General features: G+C 32.9%; 2 protein-coding genes across 2 annotated transcripts in view; one reads left to right on the forward strand and one right to left on the reverse strand.

Moving 5' to 3' along the window:
* The window catches only part of LOC143256677 (synaptotagmin-10-like), a 60,872-nt gene that overhangs the window by 32,445 nt on the left and 9,595 nt on the right, over window positions 1-18,832 (forward strand). The window contains exon 6 of the mRNA XM_076514190.1: window positions 17,907-18,027. Coding sequence (XP_076370305.1) covers window positions 17,907-18,027 — 121 coding nt within the window. The remainder of the gene's footprint in view (window positions 1-17,906; window positions 18,028-18,832) is intronic.
* On the reverse strand, window positions 5,167-5,814 carry LOC143254912 (uncharacterized). The gene is made up of 2 exons (XM_076509823.1): window positions 5,568-5,814; window positions 5,167-5,351 (listed from the first exon to the last, which is right to left on the reverse strand). The coding sequence occupies exons 1-2, from the start codon at window positions 5,782-5,784 to the stop codon at window positions 5,167-5,169; spliced, it is 402 nt and encodes a 133-aa protein (XP_076365938.1). The 5' UTR covers window positions 5,785-5,814.

Here is an 18,832-nt window from a genome sequence, read left to right on the forward strand (position 1 = left end):
TCTAGTCAGAATTTACGTATACTTTTTTTATACACTCTTAATCAAATAAATGTCAAAATACTTTAATGAGTTACATATGTATATATATTTGTACTGACCAATACTGTATATTAACAGCTCACCACTTTACTATAAAACATACTTTCTATTGTACACTTCTTTTTTAGTCACAACCATAACAACTATTGTGTTATATAAAATCAACTTCCTTTTTACTGTTTATTTTCATTCCTCACACCACTATCTGGTGATAACAGATTCCTCACACCACTATCTGGTGATAACAGATTCCTCACACCACTATCTGGTGATAACAGATTCCTCACACCACTATCTGGTGATAACAGATTCCTCACACCACTATCTAGTGGTAACAGATTCCTCACACCACTATCTAGTGGTAACAGATTCCTCACACCACTATCTAGTGATAACAGATTCCTCACACCACTCTCTAGTGATAACAGATTCCTCACACCACTCTCTAGTGATAACAGATTCCTCACACCACTCTCTAGTGATAACAGATTCCTCACACCACTCTCTAGTGATAACAGATTCCTCACACCACTATCTAGTGATAACAGATTCCTTACACTCACTAGTACTGTGTACTTTATTAGCTCAGACACTGTGTGTGCTTCATTGTATTATAGTTCTGCCGCTTTCTTTGTAATATGTCTTCTTATTGTGCCCTAATTTGTTGTTCTTTATAATATGTCTTCTTATTGTGTCCTAATGTCTTGTTCTTTGTAATATGTATTATTATTGTGCCCTAATGTGTTGTACTTTGTCATAGTATTCTTATTGCACCCTGTTTTGTTGTTCTTTGTAATAGGTTTGATTATTGAGTTTTTATATGTTGTTATTTGTAACGGATTTTCCTATTGTTCCAGTCTCTTTATTATTAAGCAAAATTTACTCAATGGGCTATCAGTGATGTACCCATCGAAGATATCTACCCCTAATTTAATGAGTTAGAAGCCCATAGACTTACCGCTGAGACAACTGTTCGTTGTAATAAATATTCTTGTTGTGTTTCAACTATATCTTTCTTTATTATAGGTATTGTTCACTACTCACTGTTATTTCTAATATATATTCTTATTGTTTCGTGACATGCCATTATTTTTTTCGTGGGGTATTGTTGTGCTATTTCTTGCAAGGACTATTATTCTTACTGTGTTTTATTTGTATAAAATAATCTGAATCCTGCCGAGTTTCTGACTGTAATAAATATTCTTAAAACTAGCGTAACGTTTACATATGGATTCAGCATCATATGCGCTTTCATTTGAATTCTTAATTTAACAGTTGTATATTTGTAGCTATCTTACGAGTGATTATTTAGCTGCGGTATACTGTCTGATGTTTACATGGGCATGCAAATTTGTTCCTAACGTTTGCAGAATGAGGCGACAATCTGTGTAATGTCTTTTTCCTGACAACCTAGTTGTTATGGAACACTATTTATTACTACACCCATCCTGGCACAAGGTAATCTATTCAACGTACTTGTATATCGCTTAATATTACACAATGTTATTCAATGTATATCTTCCCTCATAATACGTAAGCTTCGCGTTTTTAACTGCGCGTTCTTCGAAACATAGAAACAACAACGTCTACTGTTTAGTTAATTCTTTTAAATATTACGTTTCTTAAATTTATCTGTGTTTTGGTATGTAGTTTATACAAATGTCATTACCATTTATTTTATTTATCCTACATTTAAATATAAATATTTGTTTTTGTACCTAACAATACTGAGAACCGTATATAGTTGTATTGATCTATTTTATACATTTAATTTTTGCCATTATATATGTCAGGACGGTGTTTACATTGTACCAATGGTAAGAGTTGCGCGAAGCAATGAACTGACGTAACACGGCGCAAAAATTACACTTCGACCTATTTAACTGAGTTTCATCATGGAAACAATTTCTTAAAACACCGTAGTTTCATGGAATGACAACCACAAATAGCGTCTTCTGATCAATAACCAGAAATAACGACATTCTAACGTATAATTAAATCACATTAACAATAATTTAATTAATTATTTTGACTTTCGATAGCTTCACAAGAATAAGGAAAATAATGTAAATGAAATATATAAATGTTGTTTTCAATGTGAAGTGACGTCAAATTGTTACGTTGCAGTCTAAGGTGTTGGGCCTCGTGCCATTTCATTTCTTGTTGCTTGAACTTATCTCTATTAATCTAAAGTGTCTACTGATCATTAACGTTTGCCCACTATATGTATATTTACCTCTCCTGACATTATATTCCTTCAAATAACACTCGTTATTATAGATTGTTTAATGCGGTCCAGAAAATTTTTTTTCTTTCCACATCCTAATCCACCCCTGTTCACCACAACCCCTGATATTCCAATAAAAGTCGCATTAATTTTAACTCTTAATGTGTGATTGTTATTCGTAGACAGCCACAAATTCGATAGTCACTCGTGTACGTTCTCGTGCGCGCGGCGTAATATCTGCTCATCGATCAACTTACGCTCTTTGTACGGCAACAAGTACTAGGCGTGCCAGGCTGAAAACCTATTGACTTTCGTGAAGACGAACCTACCCATTAGTCTGATTTTACGGTCACAGTTTCAGATGGATTTGGTTGTGTGGCAATACTAATTTGTTTTTATTATACAAGTTTCCTTCGCGTTCATAATTAATCCTTAATAATTTCTCCTTAAGGACGATAAAGTTTAATTAGCAGAGTTGAGAACTGGTTTATTTTAACATTTTGTGTTTTTCTTGAGTAATTCAACGTCTCTATTCACTGCCTCTTTAGTTCAGTTCAATCCTTTATTTAAATTTACATGTTTACTATTCACCATTTTTACATGTTTATCTCAAGCCGATCTGGTGGAAATATTTTCTTCCATATGAATTACTTTTTCATATATATTTATGGACCAATATTAGAAGAACAATAAAACTGTAATTTTTTTTAAAATGATTTAGTGTCACGCTGTGTATGAATACAACAAATACACTAAACTCTTAAAAATGTTGTTATTCACAATTATGATACCATACTATACAGAAAGATTTTTGCTATCTAAAATCTTGATATCACAAAACTCTAACGATTATTATTTAACGCCATGATATGATAATACTGCTATTTAAACTCATGGTGCGAAACCTCTCTAACGACTATCGTTATTCGAGATCATAATATCACAAGGCTATAATGATAGTTATTACTTAAAATTGTGGTGTGACAAGTGACTGACAACTTATTCTGTAGTACAGTTTCGTAAAATAACTATCATAAGGCTGAAAGTTGGGTCTTTTCTACAAGTCACGAGATTAGGTCACGTTATATGCAGTGTCTTAATAAGTAGATCTTTTTTAAACATTTACTAATTATTAATTACATTTGTGTTACACTAACGAACTTCGTACGTTTAGTAGTAATTCTTTGTTTAGTGACCATCACTGGCGTATCACTGCTCGAACCTTGGATTTTGCGATCCACAGTCCTGTTTGTTAGCCACTGGGACACGCCCAATCTGTCCATAAGCAAACATTATGGTTTCCAAACCTCTTTTGTACAAGTCACTGGAAGTATCTAACATGGGCTTGAGTCAGGCTTTTATACTTTTTAAAACTGTAAATGGGAAAGGTTTGAAAACTTACGTCGGCATCAATTCATTTTGGAGCAGCCTGTCATTGCCAGGTGGTGAAAGCGCTCAACTCGTGATCGGAGGGTCGAGGGTTCGAATCCCCGCAACATCAAACATCCTCGCCCTTTTAACCGTAGGGGAGAGTTATAATGTGACTATCAATCCCACTATTCGTTGGCAAAAAAGTAGCCCAAGAGTTGGCGGTGGGTGGTAATGACTAGCTATCTTCCCTCTAGTCTTACACTGCTAAATTAGGGTCGGCTAGCGCAGATAGCCCTCGAGTAGCTTTGCGCGAAATTCAAAACAAAGCAAATCATTTTGGAGCATGAAAGTGAAAACTGCCTAATTATTCAGTAACTTGTGGTAAAGTAGGTAATAAGAGATAGATTAAGCTTAATTGATATTTATAGGCCTGAACTGAAGATGACCTTGTTTTGAATCAGCTATGACAACGGGTTTTTCAGAACGTTTCTTATATTCAGTCATTGTGTGGACTACAGAACTTTGACTCATGTTATTAAATCAGTATTATATATGTATTTGCTTTTCAATGCACTTAAACACTTAGTTTTCATGTGACCCTAAAACATTTTGTATCTAGTTCTATGGTTTGGCAGTGAAGCCGAATAAAGGTTTCTAAATTTCTAATATAGTTTTATTAATTTGTTTTCTTATAACATATTCCTAAAGTACAGTTATACTGTCATTTATTTGATCCTGCGACTAAATGAGTTCTTATACCAATGAATTCATGAACATGAACTGAACTGAGCTCTATATTAAGTTTGTTTGTTTTGTTGTTAAGCTCAAAGCTACACGATGGGCTTTACATTAAGTACAGAATAAATTTAATATGCAATAGTTATATAATAATTTTTAACTTTAACTAAAGTTATTTGAACCGTTAAATCAGTAAAGACATAACTTCAGCAAGGAGGAGTAGCTTTAATGATTTAATATCACAAAATATAGAAACTGTCAACGACTTGTTTAAAATATATTTACTTGACTTTAGTGTTTGGTAGTTTTAATCTGAACAGTATGTTATAAAACAGATGGGCTGAGCAGCCAGACCAGAGACCCGAGGCTTAACGTCTATAATTAAGAACTAATATTCAACCTGAAGAAGGGTACCCAGTTATCAGCAGTCATTGTCTACAAGTGTTCTTAACCGAATAACGGGATTAATTACACTATTTAACACAAATTTTGTTCCTGGATAGTATGTGTTATTTCTTAATTGCTTATGTTGTAAAAGTACAGAAAATGGCCATTATTCCCTTCAAACTTTGCTTTTGTGACCTGGATAATGAAATTTAGAAATTAACCTATTTCCAAGGTAAAAACGGGTAAATTTACACATTTTCATTTACATAAGGTCTGAATAAAACAACATATGATTCAAGATTTACATGTATTTATTCTAAAGTTATAGAAAAATGAACAAAAATGTTTAGAAGTGAGTAGTTTTTCGAGATGGCTGCTTCTCTCTGGCAGTGGGTACAGGGAGCTCAGGGCAGTGTGGCACTGGAATGATGGATGATGGAAGGTCTGGATACATGGTAGCTGAAGCATTCTTGCCAGCCCGACGTTTGGAAGGGTCCACCATGCAGAAGTAGCACTGAGTGGTCAGTGGGCTCACGCCAAACTCTTGGAATAGCAAATTTCATGACACTCTTTTCCCCTCTGTACCATCCTGCAAAAGAGCAAAATAAAATTATTATTATGAAGAATAAAGTTATTTCATCCACAACTAATGTGTAAGAGGTTCATGAAAAATATTTTATATGTGATATTTTTTCTATACTATTGGAAATTTTTAAAAAATGAAATATTTTTAAATTTTAAAAGGTCTAAAATTTGTATCATATAAAATCTTACTATTCAAGCAAGCAAAAATTGTCCGTCTTACCTTCTAGAGTTTTTTTGCAGTTCTCACAGGTAAAATGAGCCCAGGGTTTGTCTTGATCCCCGATAGGCATGTCGAAATATGTTTTGTAGGCTTCATACATTTTAGTAGATGCTGTCACAGAGCACTTTTTCACTCTTGTCTTGATAAAGTGGCCACATGCATAGCAGAATGAGACTGAAGAATGCTTGCAGCTTCTTGATGCTATCTCTGATAACATCAGATAAGTCTATGTGTTCACTAAGGCAGCTAGAACTAAACTGAAGTGGTGAGTGGTAAGCCCCTGTATATATATATATATTACTATGGAATGTTCTAGAAAATTCTAAAAGTTTCTTGAAAATTCTCGTAAGTTCTACAACATTCTAGAAAGTTCTTAAATTCTTGTAAGTTCGAGAAAATTTTCTATCAGCTACTCAGTACTGAATCTACTTGGAATGTTTAGGGAAATGGGTAAATTTGAAAATTTCCTTACCCAGGTCACAAAAGCAAAGTTTGAAGAGAAAAATAGGTCTTTTTCATTTACTTTAGGCATAAGCAATTGGGAAGTAACACTTTCTGCCCAGGAACAAGAAAAAGTAAAAATTGTGTTACATAGTGTTATCATACAACTGGAAATGCGAGGCGCTTTGACCTGCACATCACGCCTTGATTTTTGGACTTTCCCATCCACAGCCCAGTAAGTTAACCACTAAGTTATGCATGTCTAATGTAAATCACTTAAATATATCAACAGAACTGATAAATAACTGATTTTTCTCTTTTTTTTTAATCTATAGACATTTTACTTAAAATATATATATTTATAATTATAATATAATATAATATAACCTAATACAATACAATACAATATAATATATATGATATATAGTTAAAAATTATCTTAGTTAAAACGCTGAATTATTGTATTGAAGTTAATACTTCCGTTCCCCTAGACATTGCTTTATTTAACCAACAACTTATTTTTTGGACCATAACTTTTAGTTAACACCTTCTTTATAATTTCCTTTTTTGTATGAACAACTACCTCACTCTCCTTGTCTTCCTTACACCTACATCCCACCTTCACACCTTACTCTTATTGGCTAACCAAGAATCAGTCATGTCATCATTAATTTGGTACTATTACACATTCCAAACCTCATATTGGATTTACACTCTTGTATAATCCAATTCAATTCTTCCATCACTTCAGTGGCAACGAAAGTCGTGTGAGCGAAACGTTGAGTGCATTTTATTTCTCATGTACAGTTATTTCACTTTTTTTCCCCCGTAATGTCACCACATTTGAAAGTGGATTGTTACTTATCCTGTATGTATAAATACATTTATTTAATTGTTAAAATTATACATAGTTGGTGAACAAGACGTACAGTAGAAGTTTCGCATCTCGCTTTCGTGATACTTTTATTTTATTTAGAGTTTAAACAACACTCTGAACAAACCTCATAATTGTTAAGCTTTCATTATTTTAAACCCTATTAAAATATGACATTACAAACCAAGTTAACTACTGTGCACTTGAAAACCTCAACTGCAATTTAGAATAAAAGTATATTTTACAAATAAATTATTATTATTAACTTCTGATCAAAGCACGCTACCTAAATAGATCAGAACCAAAAAAATTAATCCAGTAATGAATATAGCTAGGTTAATACAGTGTTCCAACTATAAAAGTATGCAAGTCATGAAACAAAAAACGTGTAATTATTATAATGGCACTGATTCACCTGATGGAGATAGTGGTATAACCTGGTAGTTAGGACTTTAGACTTGTGATCTGTCGGTCGCGAGTTCGAATCACATCGTCAAATATTCGATCCTTTAGGTATGGGGACGTTGTAAAGTCGTGATCAATCCCACTATTCGATTAGAAAAGACTGTTTTGTTTATTTTTTGAATTTCGATCAAAGTTATGCTAGCCGTCCCTATTTTAGCAGTGTAAGACTAGAGGGAAAGCAGCTAGTCATCACCACCCACCGTTAACTCTAGGAATACTCTTTTACCAACGAATAGTGGGATTAACCGTCACATTATAATGCCCCTACAGCTGGAAGTGCTAACATATTTGGTGCGACGGGAATTCGAACCCAGGACCCTCAGATTACGATTCGAGTGGTTTATCCACCTGGTTATGCCGAGCCTCTTCGGCTGCTATCATGATGTTTATGATAAACCATGATGTGTAAATTATTTAAGAAAAACTTCTGTATTAAATAACCTTTACGCAAAATATGTTATTCGTAAGTGACGTAAGTAACATTGATAGCAATTATAATTCACTTAATTGAGTTCTAATTGTAGCGATCGTTGTTCATGAAAGTTTATGATATGAATAGCTTTAAAACTACTAGTATGTATGTTATATGTCCACCTGCTATCGCACGAAAGGTCTCTTTGGCACTGAATATTGTAGGCGTAATGCGGTTGCATGATATCACATATTCATATCCCACTTTAGATTCACTCACAAGTTCACATATGCTATCAAATAAAATAATAATCACGAATAAATTATTTGTAACATTCTGTTACAAATGATATTAGTAAATGACGTAGGTAAAATTGATAATGAATATAATTAACTTACTAAACTTAGTTCACGCCATAATAATAGTTGTTCATGAAAGTTGATAAGTAACCTCTACACAACTTCTGCAATTGCTGATGAAGTCGCTATGAATCTACGTTGGCTATTTTTTTCTTTCTTGCTCCACAGATCGCGACAAGTTATCTAAATTTTGTTGTGTATTTTATTTTATCTCGAACAAGCTTTCAATTTGTTAAGTTACGTATTGTAATTTATCTCAGACGATGTGTATCAAATTTATGAGAGTTGCCGACAGGACTGATGCACATAATTTTCTTTCTTATCACAAACATATTTCCATATACATAAAAAAGTACAATTTATAATTACGGTTATTACAAATAATAATTTACTAACAAATATTTTACAAACTTAAAAAGAATATTGAGTCTTCTATCTGTCTGAAACTGAATATTTTATGAGCAGTTCACGATGAGCTAATTAGTTTCCAGTTGATATCAGTATAGTTCACTTAAGTGGTGTGTCTCTTTCTTGGCTTTTCTCATGCCATTTTCAAGCTGACTTTACTCCGACGAAGTTATCTAAAGTCACTGTAAAAATACCAACTAAAGTCCGAAGTTAATTCTTTGAAGTTAAACGGTTTGAAATCTATACACGTTCATGGACAGTTATTTAGAGTTTCCCGATTGATAAGTTTTTATCACAGTTATAGCTTCCGAAATTAATTGCGTGTGTTTTTCGTATAGCAAATGCACAAAGGACTATCTGCTCAGCCCACCGAGAGGAATTAAACCCCTGATTTTAGCGTTGTAAATCCGGAGACATACCGCTGTACTAGCGGGGGGGCCGAAATTAATTGCACATTAACTGTAACAAATCAACAGTTTATGCAAAGTGTCTATTGGCGTGTTGTTTATAAACATTAAGACGACGTTCTCGAAAGTTCAGTTGGCCCAACAATACTCTAGTGCTTTCGTAAAATATATATATTGTTGATTCTTGCACTCGAGAATCTTCTACAAATTTAGGGAATAGGCTGGAATTTCGCAATACGCATTTAACAATATACGCTACATTCATTTCTAAATATATATTTAACTAAAACACACGTCGATATTAAAATAAATACATTAATAAATACGTTACAACTTGTATAAATTGTTTTTTTGTTTGTGTACGGGTTTCTTACATGAGGTTATTACTAAACCATCTTTTATCACGAACTTGCAGATTTGTACTATCTCGCTTCTCATAATCTAGTCGGCCTGATAAGCCCTGGTATTGTATGAAAGATCTTGTCAAAATGAAATATGACTCATGTAGTCTTGTTGATATATTATAATATACTCGATTCCTTTTCCACTTCTGTTCTCTTCCAATTACATGATTTATCGTCTCGATTTCTTCCAATGAAGACAGAGGCAAGCGTGTTCGACTGATAGTTTCCTTAATTCTAGTGCTAAGGTAATATAATAGTTATATATTTTATTGTTAAAGATTAAAAGGTAGCACAAAAATATTAGACGTTTATATAATTTTTATTACTCTAAGTATAATCGCTCAGCTCCATGTGTTTCATTATCACGACATCGTTATTTGGACCTCTTACATATTTTCACTATCACGACACCAATACATGAGCCCGTTACATATATTTCACTATCATGACATCTTTATTTGGACCTCTTACATATTGTTCACTATCACGACACCATTACATGAGGCCGTTGCATATCTTTTACAATCACAACATCATCATTTGAATCTATTTGATAATTTTTCCATGGAATTGTTACTTAAAGATGCTACACTTATTTTATTATTATTATAAACATCACTGTCTGAATTTTTACTAATATATCTATTTTGAAAAAAAATGTTACTTAAAGTACAGGCCATACAGCTTCAAGTTGTCACATATCTTATATACATTACTATAGTTAAGTTATAGAGTTTGATAAATATTTTACATATATATTTTTCTCTACAAGTGGGTTTTCTAGACATCACTAAATATTTTATATGTATATTTGGACGTATAAGTTCGAGTACATTAGTTGTCTTTCAGTTTTAAGTTTATAACATACTTTCATTGTTGCACTTAACTCTTAAAATTTTTATGTAAATCAAATTGTTGAATTTGTCAAAATAGAGTAAAACACGATAAAAGGTAGTCATGTATAGTATAATTTATAATAACAAATTTGTAACCACCAGAGAAACATTCTGATCATGATAGTGGGAAAACTAGAAACGTTACATTTCTAAAGCTATTTGCTCGAGCTGTGACAAACAAACTGTAAGAAAGAACAGATTCAGAAACAAAAGTTAGGTTCAGTTGAATACAGCTCTACTTCAAGCATTACAAAACAAAAAAACATCTCGAGTTCTTACGGTTGAGAGTCTTTACCACCTACGCGCGAAGGCTTGCCTGTTGAATTCTGTTGAGTGTAGGCGAAGATCATGCTTCAAGTTACTTGAAACATGGCTAATCTCGGAAACATGCCCTCAGGTATATCAAAAATAATTAATATAACGCAGGTCTGAAATACGTTCCAAATAAATAGGTCTTCTTGTAAACCTGGTTTTGTTTGAATGAATATTTAGTTTTGAACGTTAAAGAATAATTGTTACTGAACGTTCGGTTTCTATTTTCTTTTAGGTTTACCTTTCAGCGTACAAACCTAACCAAACATACTTTAATTCATTATCTAAACTAAATTTGAAAGGTCATATAACTCTCTTTCGTCACGTACTAAACATCTGAGTTCATTTTACGACGAATTAACTTCTTTAAATTAAACAAGCCACCAAGAGAACGCATGTATGAAGTCAACAAGACACCAGGAGAACATTTGTTCAAAGTTAAAGAATACATAAAAAATATTTGTACAAAGTTAAACAATTCATCATGAAAACATTTGAACAAAATAAACAACGAACCAAACAACATATGTATAAAGTAAACAAGATGCCAAAATAACGCATGTATAAAGTAAACATGATGCCAAGAGAACAGGTGTATAAATTAAACGTGATGCCAAGAGAACGCGTGTATAAATTAAACGTGATGCCAAGAGAACAGGTGTATAAATTAAACGTGATGCCAAGAGAACATAAATTAAACGTGATAAGAGAATGAAAAAAAACGTGATGCCAAGAGAACGTATGTATAAAGTAAACATGATGCCAAGAGAACGCGTGTATAAAGTAAACGTGATGCCAAGAGAACGCGTGTATAAAGTAAACGTGATGCCAAGAGAACGCGTGTATAAAGTAAACGTGATACCAAGAGAACGCGTGTATAAAGTAAACGTGATGCCAAGAGAACGCGTGTATAAAGTAAACGTGATGCCAAGAGAACGCGTGTATAAAGTAAACGTGATGCCAAGAGAACGCGTGTATAAAGTAAACATGATGCCAAGAGAACAGGTGTATAAAGTAAACGTGATGCCAAGAGAACGCGTGTATAAAGTAAACAAGACATGAAAACACTAACATGTTGTATGGAGAATTATTTCACCATAGTGAATACAACATCATAAATTGTTTAATAATAAATAGGTACTAATTTATGAAGTAACTTGCAATAAGTAAATGCTATATTATGAATTAATTTATGACTCACTAACTGCTATTTAATCAGTTCTCATTTACTCTTAGTGAGTATCATTTGAAACATTAACTCATAAAAGACTAATAACCATATCATTGATTAATCACTCTACAATAAATATTATATAATGAATTTGTTTCAATTCAGTAAGTCCTACTTCTAAACTCTACGTGCTTGTATTGGTGTGAACGCATTTTACCAGCTAGCAAAATGCTATAATAAATTGCAATTGTCATAAGACATCATGTTAGGCCTAATATATTTATATACAATTCAATCTTTATCTAGTCCCTATTATCTTTTCAAGAATTAGAATATATTTATTTGTAATCAGAACTTGCCACATAATTAATTTATTAGCTTATGGTTAGAACATATCACTTAGTGAGTTTATTGTTCTTTAGTGATCGACTCTTTAATTTAATAATTTGTAATTAAGAAATGCACTATATTAATTCATCCGCATTTAGAAAATAGAATTTCATTATTCATTTTTATTTGATATATGCTACATAATTACACCTTGTTTTCAACTATTACTTAATACTTTTTGCTTCATAATTATTAGGCCAAGCGTGTTAAGGCGTACGACTTGTAAACTGAGGGTCGCGGGTTAGCATCTCCGTCGCGCAAAGCTATACAAGGGCTATATGCGCTATCCGTTCTTAATTTAAGTAAGACTAGAGGGAAGGCAGCTAGTCATCACCGCCCACTCTTGGGCTACTCTTTTACCAACAAATAGTGGGATTGACCGCACATTATAACGCCTCCACGACTGAAAGGGCGAGCATGTTTGGTGTGACGGGGATTCGAACCCTCGACCCTCAGATTACGAGTTGAACGTCACAACCCATCTGGTCATGCCGAGTCCTATGATAGTACACACAAAATTATATTATAATTTGTTGATCTATTCTTATCACCATAAAATAATCTAGAACAACCGGTACTATGCTAAAGTTAAAAAAGGTGGACCTTCCGAAATCGTTTAGGTTATAGTCACTAAGTGTTTAGTATTTTTGGGTTAAATTAATTTCTTGAACTTACTGGTTATCTTAACATAAGGAATATATTTAATATTATTGTCCAGTTACATCTTATATACTTATTAACAATCCTCTGTCTAACTACGAGGAACTCCAGAATTATAATTATCGTTCGTTCATATAAACAATTGTTTTTTACCTTTTTCACAACAACAAAGGAAATACCAAAGAAACACAATAGTTATTTAATTAAACCAACATATAAAACAATATAAGCTTCTTACAATTTCTCTCAAACTGTGTAAATCCGATTAAATTCTTCAGTGATACCCTCTCTTACCTACGAATTAATAAATAAGAAATTATTTTAGGACTTCAGGAAAGCTACGTTATTTTGGAACTGAACATTGATTAAAATCTTACAAAATTTAATATTTTACCGTAGTGATTTTATAACCAGCAACATTGACAACTTTCTTAAGTTAGAAATGATTTAAAATTATTTGCATCGTAATGAGTCATTAATATACATTTATATATATATATATATAACATTAGATTGTCCATCAAAGAGTTAATAGTTTATACATTACACACGCAAGCGATAGTGATCCACTTCACATTAATTTTGTTTGTGTGTTGCGTATAATAATTTATCTCTGACGAGTCTCCGATTTGAATGGTCGGAAATTTTAATTTTAATTTATAAGTTGGTTAAATGATGTCAGTAGGTATCAGATCTATGATATTTACTGGTTAAATGATGTCAGTAGGTATCAGATCTATGATATCTACTGGTTAAATGATGTCAGTAGGTATCAGATCTATGATATTTACTGGTTAAATGATGTCAGTAGGTATCAGATCTATGATATTTACTGGTTAAATGATGTCAGTAGGTATCATATCTATGATATTTACTGGTTAAATGATGTCAGTAGGTATCAGAGCTATGATATTTACTGGTTAAATGATGTCAGTAGGTATCAGATCTATGATATTTACTGGTTTAATGATGTCAGTAGGTATCAGATCTATGATATTTACTGGTTAAATGATGTCAGTAGGTATCAGATCTATGATATTTACCAACAAGATTGATACACACAATTTTCTTTCTTTACACAAATATATTTTAATATACACGAGAAACAACAACACGATTTCGTAATGACGGCAAACCCACTTAAAGTAAAAATGGTGGCTGGTATGGGTATTTACACTTTTACCGAAATAAAGCAGAGAAAAACGTTGTTCTCTGATCTATTTCCGTAAAAGTGTTAATACCCATACCAGCCCTCCTGAGATACAACAAAACAATTTATAATAACGGTTATTACAAATAATTGTTTTTGCATAAAACTTTACAAACTCACAAATAATAATCAGTCTTCTATTTGGTGGGGAACTGCTTATTTTATCGACGGTCCAGGTCCACGACGAGCGAATTAATTTTATGTTGATGCACAGTTACTTCACTTGACGGGAATATTGGCTAGCTCTTATTATTGTTTGGCTTAGCACGGTTTACAAGCTTACTTTTTACAGAGGAAGATAAATATCTAATGTTCTCGTAAACAATACTAACATCCGAAGTTAATCCTCTTGAGTTAATCGGTTCGAAATGTTTGAAATCTATAAACATTACTGGTCAACTATCTGAAGCTTTCCAATTAATAAACGTTTATTACAATTAGAGCTTCCTAGGCATATAGTATACTGACTGTAGCAGACCAACAATATTCTATATAACTGTCTCCCGGCGTATCGATTTATAAACATGAAGGTGATACTCTAGAAAGTTCACTTGGCAACAACAATCGAAGATACGCTAGTGCTTTCGTAAAACACATGTTGTTGATTCTTACGCTAGAGAATCTTCTACGAATTTATAGAACAGGCGGAACATGTGGAATACACATTTAACAATATAAGTTACACACATTTCTGAATATATATTAAAATGATATTAAATCCATTACATTTGTTATATGGTGTAACACAAAAGTAGGCTAATAAATTATTTTTGTCGCTGTGTTGCATTAAATCAAATAAATAATTGAACTGAATTTTTAATATCAGTACTGATTGCTAATGTGCATACAAGGATGAGCAACAGTGGCTGTACCTTTGTTCAATTTCTAAATATTATTTTGATACACACAATATTTAAATATTCGCAATACTTTGTTAAGTATCAACTACGTAATACCAAGTGTACCAGCCGAGTAATACCAACTGTACCTAGTATACCAACCGTGTAATACCTGCTGTAATAAATATATCAACCGAATAATATCACCTATATCAACAGTGTAATACCAGCATGCCAAGCGTACTAATCGAGTAATGTTGTACCACGTATATCAATATGTAACACCATCTGTACCAAGTCTAAAAGCAAATAATACTAGTGTACCAAGTATACCAATCGAGCGATACCAAGTGTACCAAACAAGTAATACCAATTGTACCAACTGTACAAATCGAGTAATACCAACTGTACCGAGGATAACAACAATATTTAAATGTGTAGCAATTGGCTTTACAATATTTTGCCGCGTATCAACTACGTAATACCAAGTGTACCAATCGAGTAATACTAACTGTACCTAGTGTAAAAACCGTGTAATACCAACTGTATTAAGTGAAATAATAGTGTAATAACAAATGTACCAAGTGTACCAACAGTATAACAGCAGCTGTGACAAGTATACCAACCGAGTAATATCAACTATAGCAAGTGTATCAATCGAATAATACATATGTACCAGATATACCAACCGAGCGATACCAAGTATACAAAGAGAACCAACCGAATAATACCAGCTGTAACAAGTATACCAACCAGATAATACCAGCTGTAACAAGTATACCAACCAGATAATACCAGCTGTAACAAGTATACCAACCAAATAATACCAGCTGTAACAAGTATACCAACCAAATAACGCCTTCTGTACCAAATGTACCAGCCGAGTAATACCAACAGTACCAAGGATAACAATAATATGTAAATGAGTCGCAGTTGTCTTCGCAATATTTTTAAATATCAACTACGTAATACCAACGGTACCAATAGAGTAATACCAACTGTACCAAGTATACCAACAGCATAAGATCGGTTGTACTAAATATACCAACCGAATAATATCGACTGTGCCAAGTGTATCAACTATACCAACTGAGCGATACCAAGTGTACCAAACAAGTAATACCAGCTGTAACAAATATACCAGCCAAGTAATACCAAGTGTATCAATCGAATAATACAAGTGTATCAACTATACCAACTGAGCGATACGAAGTGTACTAAACAAGTAATACCAACTGTAGCAATGGTAACAACTACATAATACCAACTGTACCACGTATACTATCCGTGTAATAGCAACTGTACAAACGAACTGATACCAACTACACCCAGTGTACTAACTGTACCAAGCGTACTAACCAATTACCACAAACTGTACCTATTGTATCAATGAAGCATACCAACTGTTCCAAATGTACCAACCACGTAATACCAGCTGTATCAGCCATAAAGTACTAACTTTACAATAAGTTTTGCTTTAGCCTGTAAATATCTTTATTGCATTCGTTCATTTTCTTCATTATGATTAATTATACTTTTATTGACATTATAAAATATGCGTAAGTGGAAAATTTAGATACTATGTTTACAGGACAATTAATTTCATAACCTTTACAAAGTATTGTAATTTTTTAAAAATTTAAGGTAACTTATATCAAATCAATGTAACATAACTGATTATTACCAGCAACGTTGTTTTTACTCTATTGAACTGTCACAGTGCAAATTGCTCTATCGACTAAAAAGTTAAGTCTGAAAGTTTCTACAATTTAATTGTGGATTTTGAACAGAAATTCCCCTTCAGCAATAACATCGTATGTTTACAAACCAGGCAACCTAACTGTATTGATCTCTCCCCGAGTTCCGATTGCTTTGTCACAACAGTTCGCAAATTATGAGTGTATTAGTGTGTTTGTGAATTTCGCGCAAAGCTACACGAGGGCTATCTGCGCTAGCCGTCCCTAATTTTGCAGTGTAAGACTAGAGAGAAGGCAGTCAGTCATCACCACCCACCGCCAACTCTTGGGCTACTCTTTTACCAACGAATAGTGGAATCGACCGTCACATCATAACGCCCCCACGGCTGAAAGAGCGAACTTGTTTGATGCGACGGGGATTCTAGCCCACGACCCTCAGACAACGAGTCGAATACCTGAGCCCGCCTGGTCATGCCGGATCGTATTAGTGTGACATAAAAACCTATTTTACGGTGTTCAGCTGTCCAGGATTTTTTTGTTTGACTTATTACATTCACTAGCCTATGAGATTTAGTAAAAGCAGTTTATAGGTTCATGCGTTACGTTGACTTTGTCACTAAATAGAAATTTTAACAAGTTCTTTCTAATTGGGTAAACCTTCACTAATCAAAGTCAAATGTATATAAAAGCTGTCAATTATTTCAAGAATTCACTCTCTATGCATTACATTTTCTCTTTTAATTAAGGTATTTTTAATTGAGCCAATAATAACAGCTTGAGTAATATCACTACAATCACCAGTTTTAATGAGAAAATGCGACTAACAACCCATATAACACTTTATCAGTTGAAACATGTTATACGAAGTAATTTTATTTAGCAGTCGGTTCCAATATTTAGACGTTATTTTCTTCCTGATTATTTTTAAATAGGATAAATAAAATATATAGAGAAACTAGCGTTATAATTGAAACTGTATATACAACTAGCGGGCAGAATGAACTGTTAAGCTTTTGTAATAAAAATAGAGAACAGCTTCCATTATAACTACTTTGTATATAACTAAATAAAATACATGTGTTCTACTTCAAATATTACTATGTAGTTTACTGATTTAACTGAAGAAAAACTGACTTATTTTTAGTCTGGAAAATCTAGAAAGAATACTTTTTTATTACTCTACTAAATCAATTTCTATTAATTTTGCGCTTGATCTTTCCCAATAATGAGAAATAACAATTAGATGAACTGGTGTAAACACAGCTCTAAGTGCAGTAGATTTATATAGATATTTGTTTTTTTATACTAAGAGACATATTTTACTTATAGGAACAACCATTGTTATTGCAGCTACTGAAACTAATATATGTATTTTGTTATCGTTTTCTACCAAGGATAAAGAAAACTTAGGAGAAGTAATGTTATCATTGTGCTACTTACCAACTGCAGGCAGATTGACCGTCACGATCATAAAGGCAAGAAACTTAAAAGCCATGGACATCACTGGATCATCTGGTAAAACATCTTGGTAGTTTAAAATATTTCATGTTAATCAAGTAAATCCGACAAGTTCAGATGTCTTTAAATATACTCAATTAGTGGTTTTAACTAATTAGACTTATTATCAAACAAAAGATGGCCTCAGCGTCGTTTTAGAGTTGCAACGTTTTACCTTGTTGTCTTTTTCAAGCTAATATCTAGCTGATTGTATAGTTTAAACGCTCCTTGAAAGTTTCTTACAATTGCGTCTACAAAAACATATTCATTGATTGCAATGCCCTTTCAACTCTCAGAGAAAATTTAATGTGGCACTACAGCTCAAATACAAACAAATGTACAAGGATTTTCAATTACATTCGTAAATGTTATTTCTGACAGTGTCAGCTCAGAAACAAAGAGTTCTGACGACGTCACATTTCTCAAGAGAGTCCGTGTTTGAAAGGTTGTGTTTCTGACTTCCTTTTGTTGTCTTGAGTCATTGAAATGTTCTGATAAAGCCGTAGATGACATTTAAAAAAACGTGGTTTTTATGGGTTTTTTATACTAATATGTTTCTTTTTACTCATGTTTTTATATTGTGTGATGTTCTTATGATTAGGTATCTGGTCAGGATTTTATTTTGTGTAAACTCTGTAACGAACAATTTTATCTATATAGGTATAGAGAATTGGATAAATTATCTAAAAACTATTTCAAATATGCATATCACCAAGTGAGATGTCAACTATAGCCGATATCATATATCATGGTAAAATGTAGTGTACCACAATTACAGTTTGATGTCGTTTGGCTTTTCGAAGTTAGTGTGATGCCATCTAAT

Source organism: Tachypleus tridentatus, chromosome 7, assembly GCF_004210375.1.
Source record: "Tachypleus tridentatus isolate NWPU-2018 chromosome 7, ASM421037v1, whole genome shotgun sequence".
Classification (NCBI taxonomy): Eukaryota; Metazoa; Arthropoda; class Merostomata; order Xiphosura; family Limulidae; genus Tachypleus; species Tachypleus tridentatus.

Bases quoted from the DNA above. Each gene is read 5' to 3' on its own strand.
- LOC143254912 (XM_076509823.1), bottom strand. From the start codon at position 5,784: ATGTTATCAGAGATAGCATCAAGAAGCTGCAAGCATTCTTCAGTCTCA. The intron at 5,352-5,567 runs GTAAGACGGACA...GCTCTTTTGCAG, and splicing joins CTGCAAAAAAACTCTAGAAG to GATGGTACAGAGGGGAAAAG.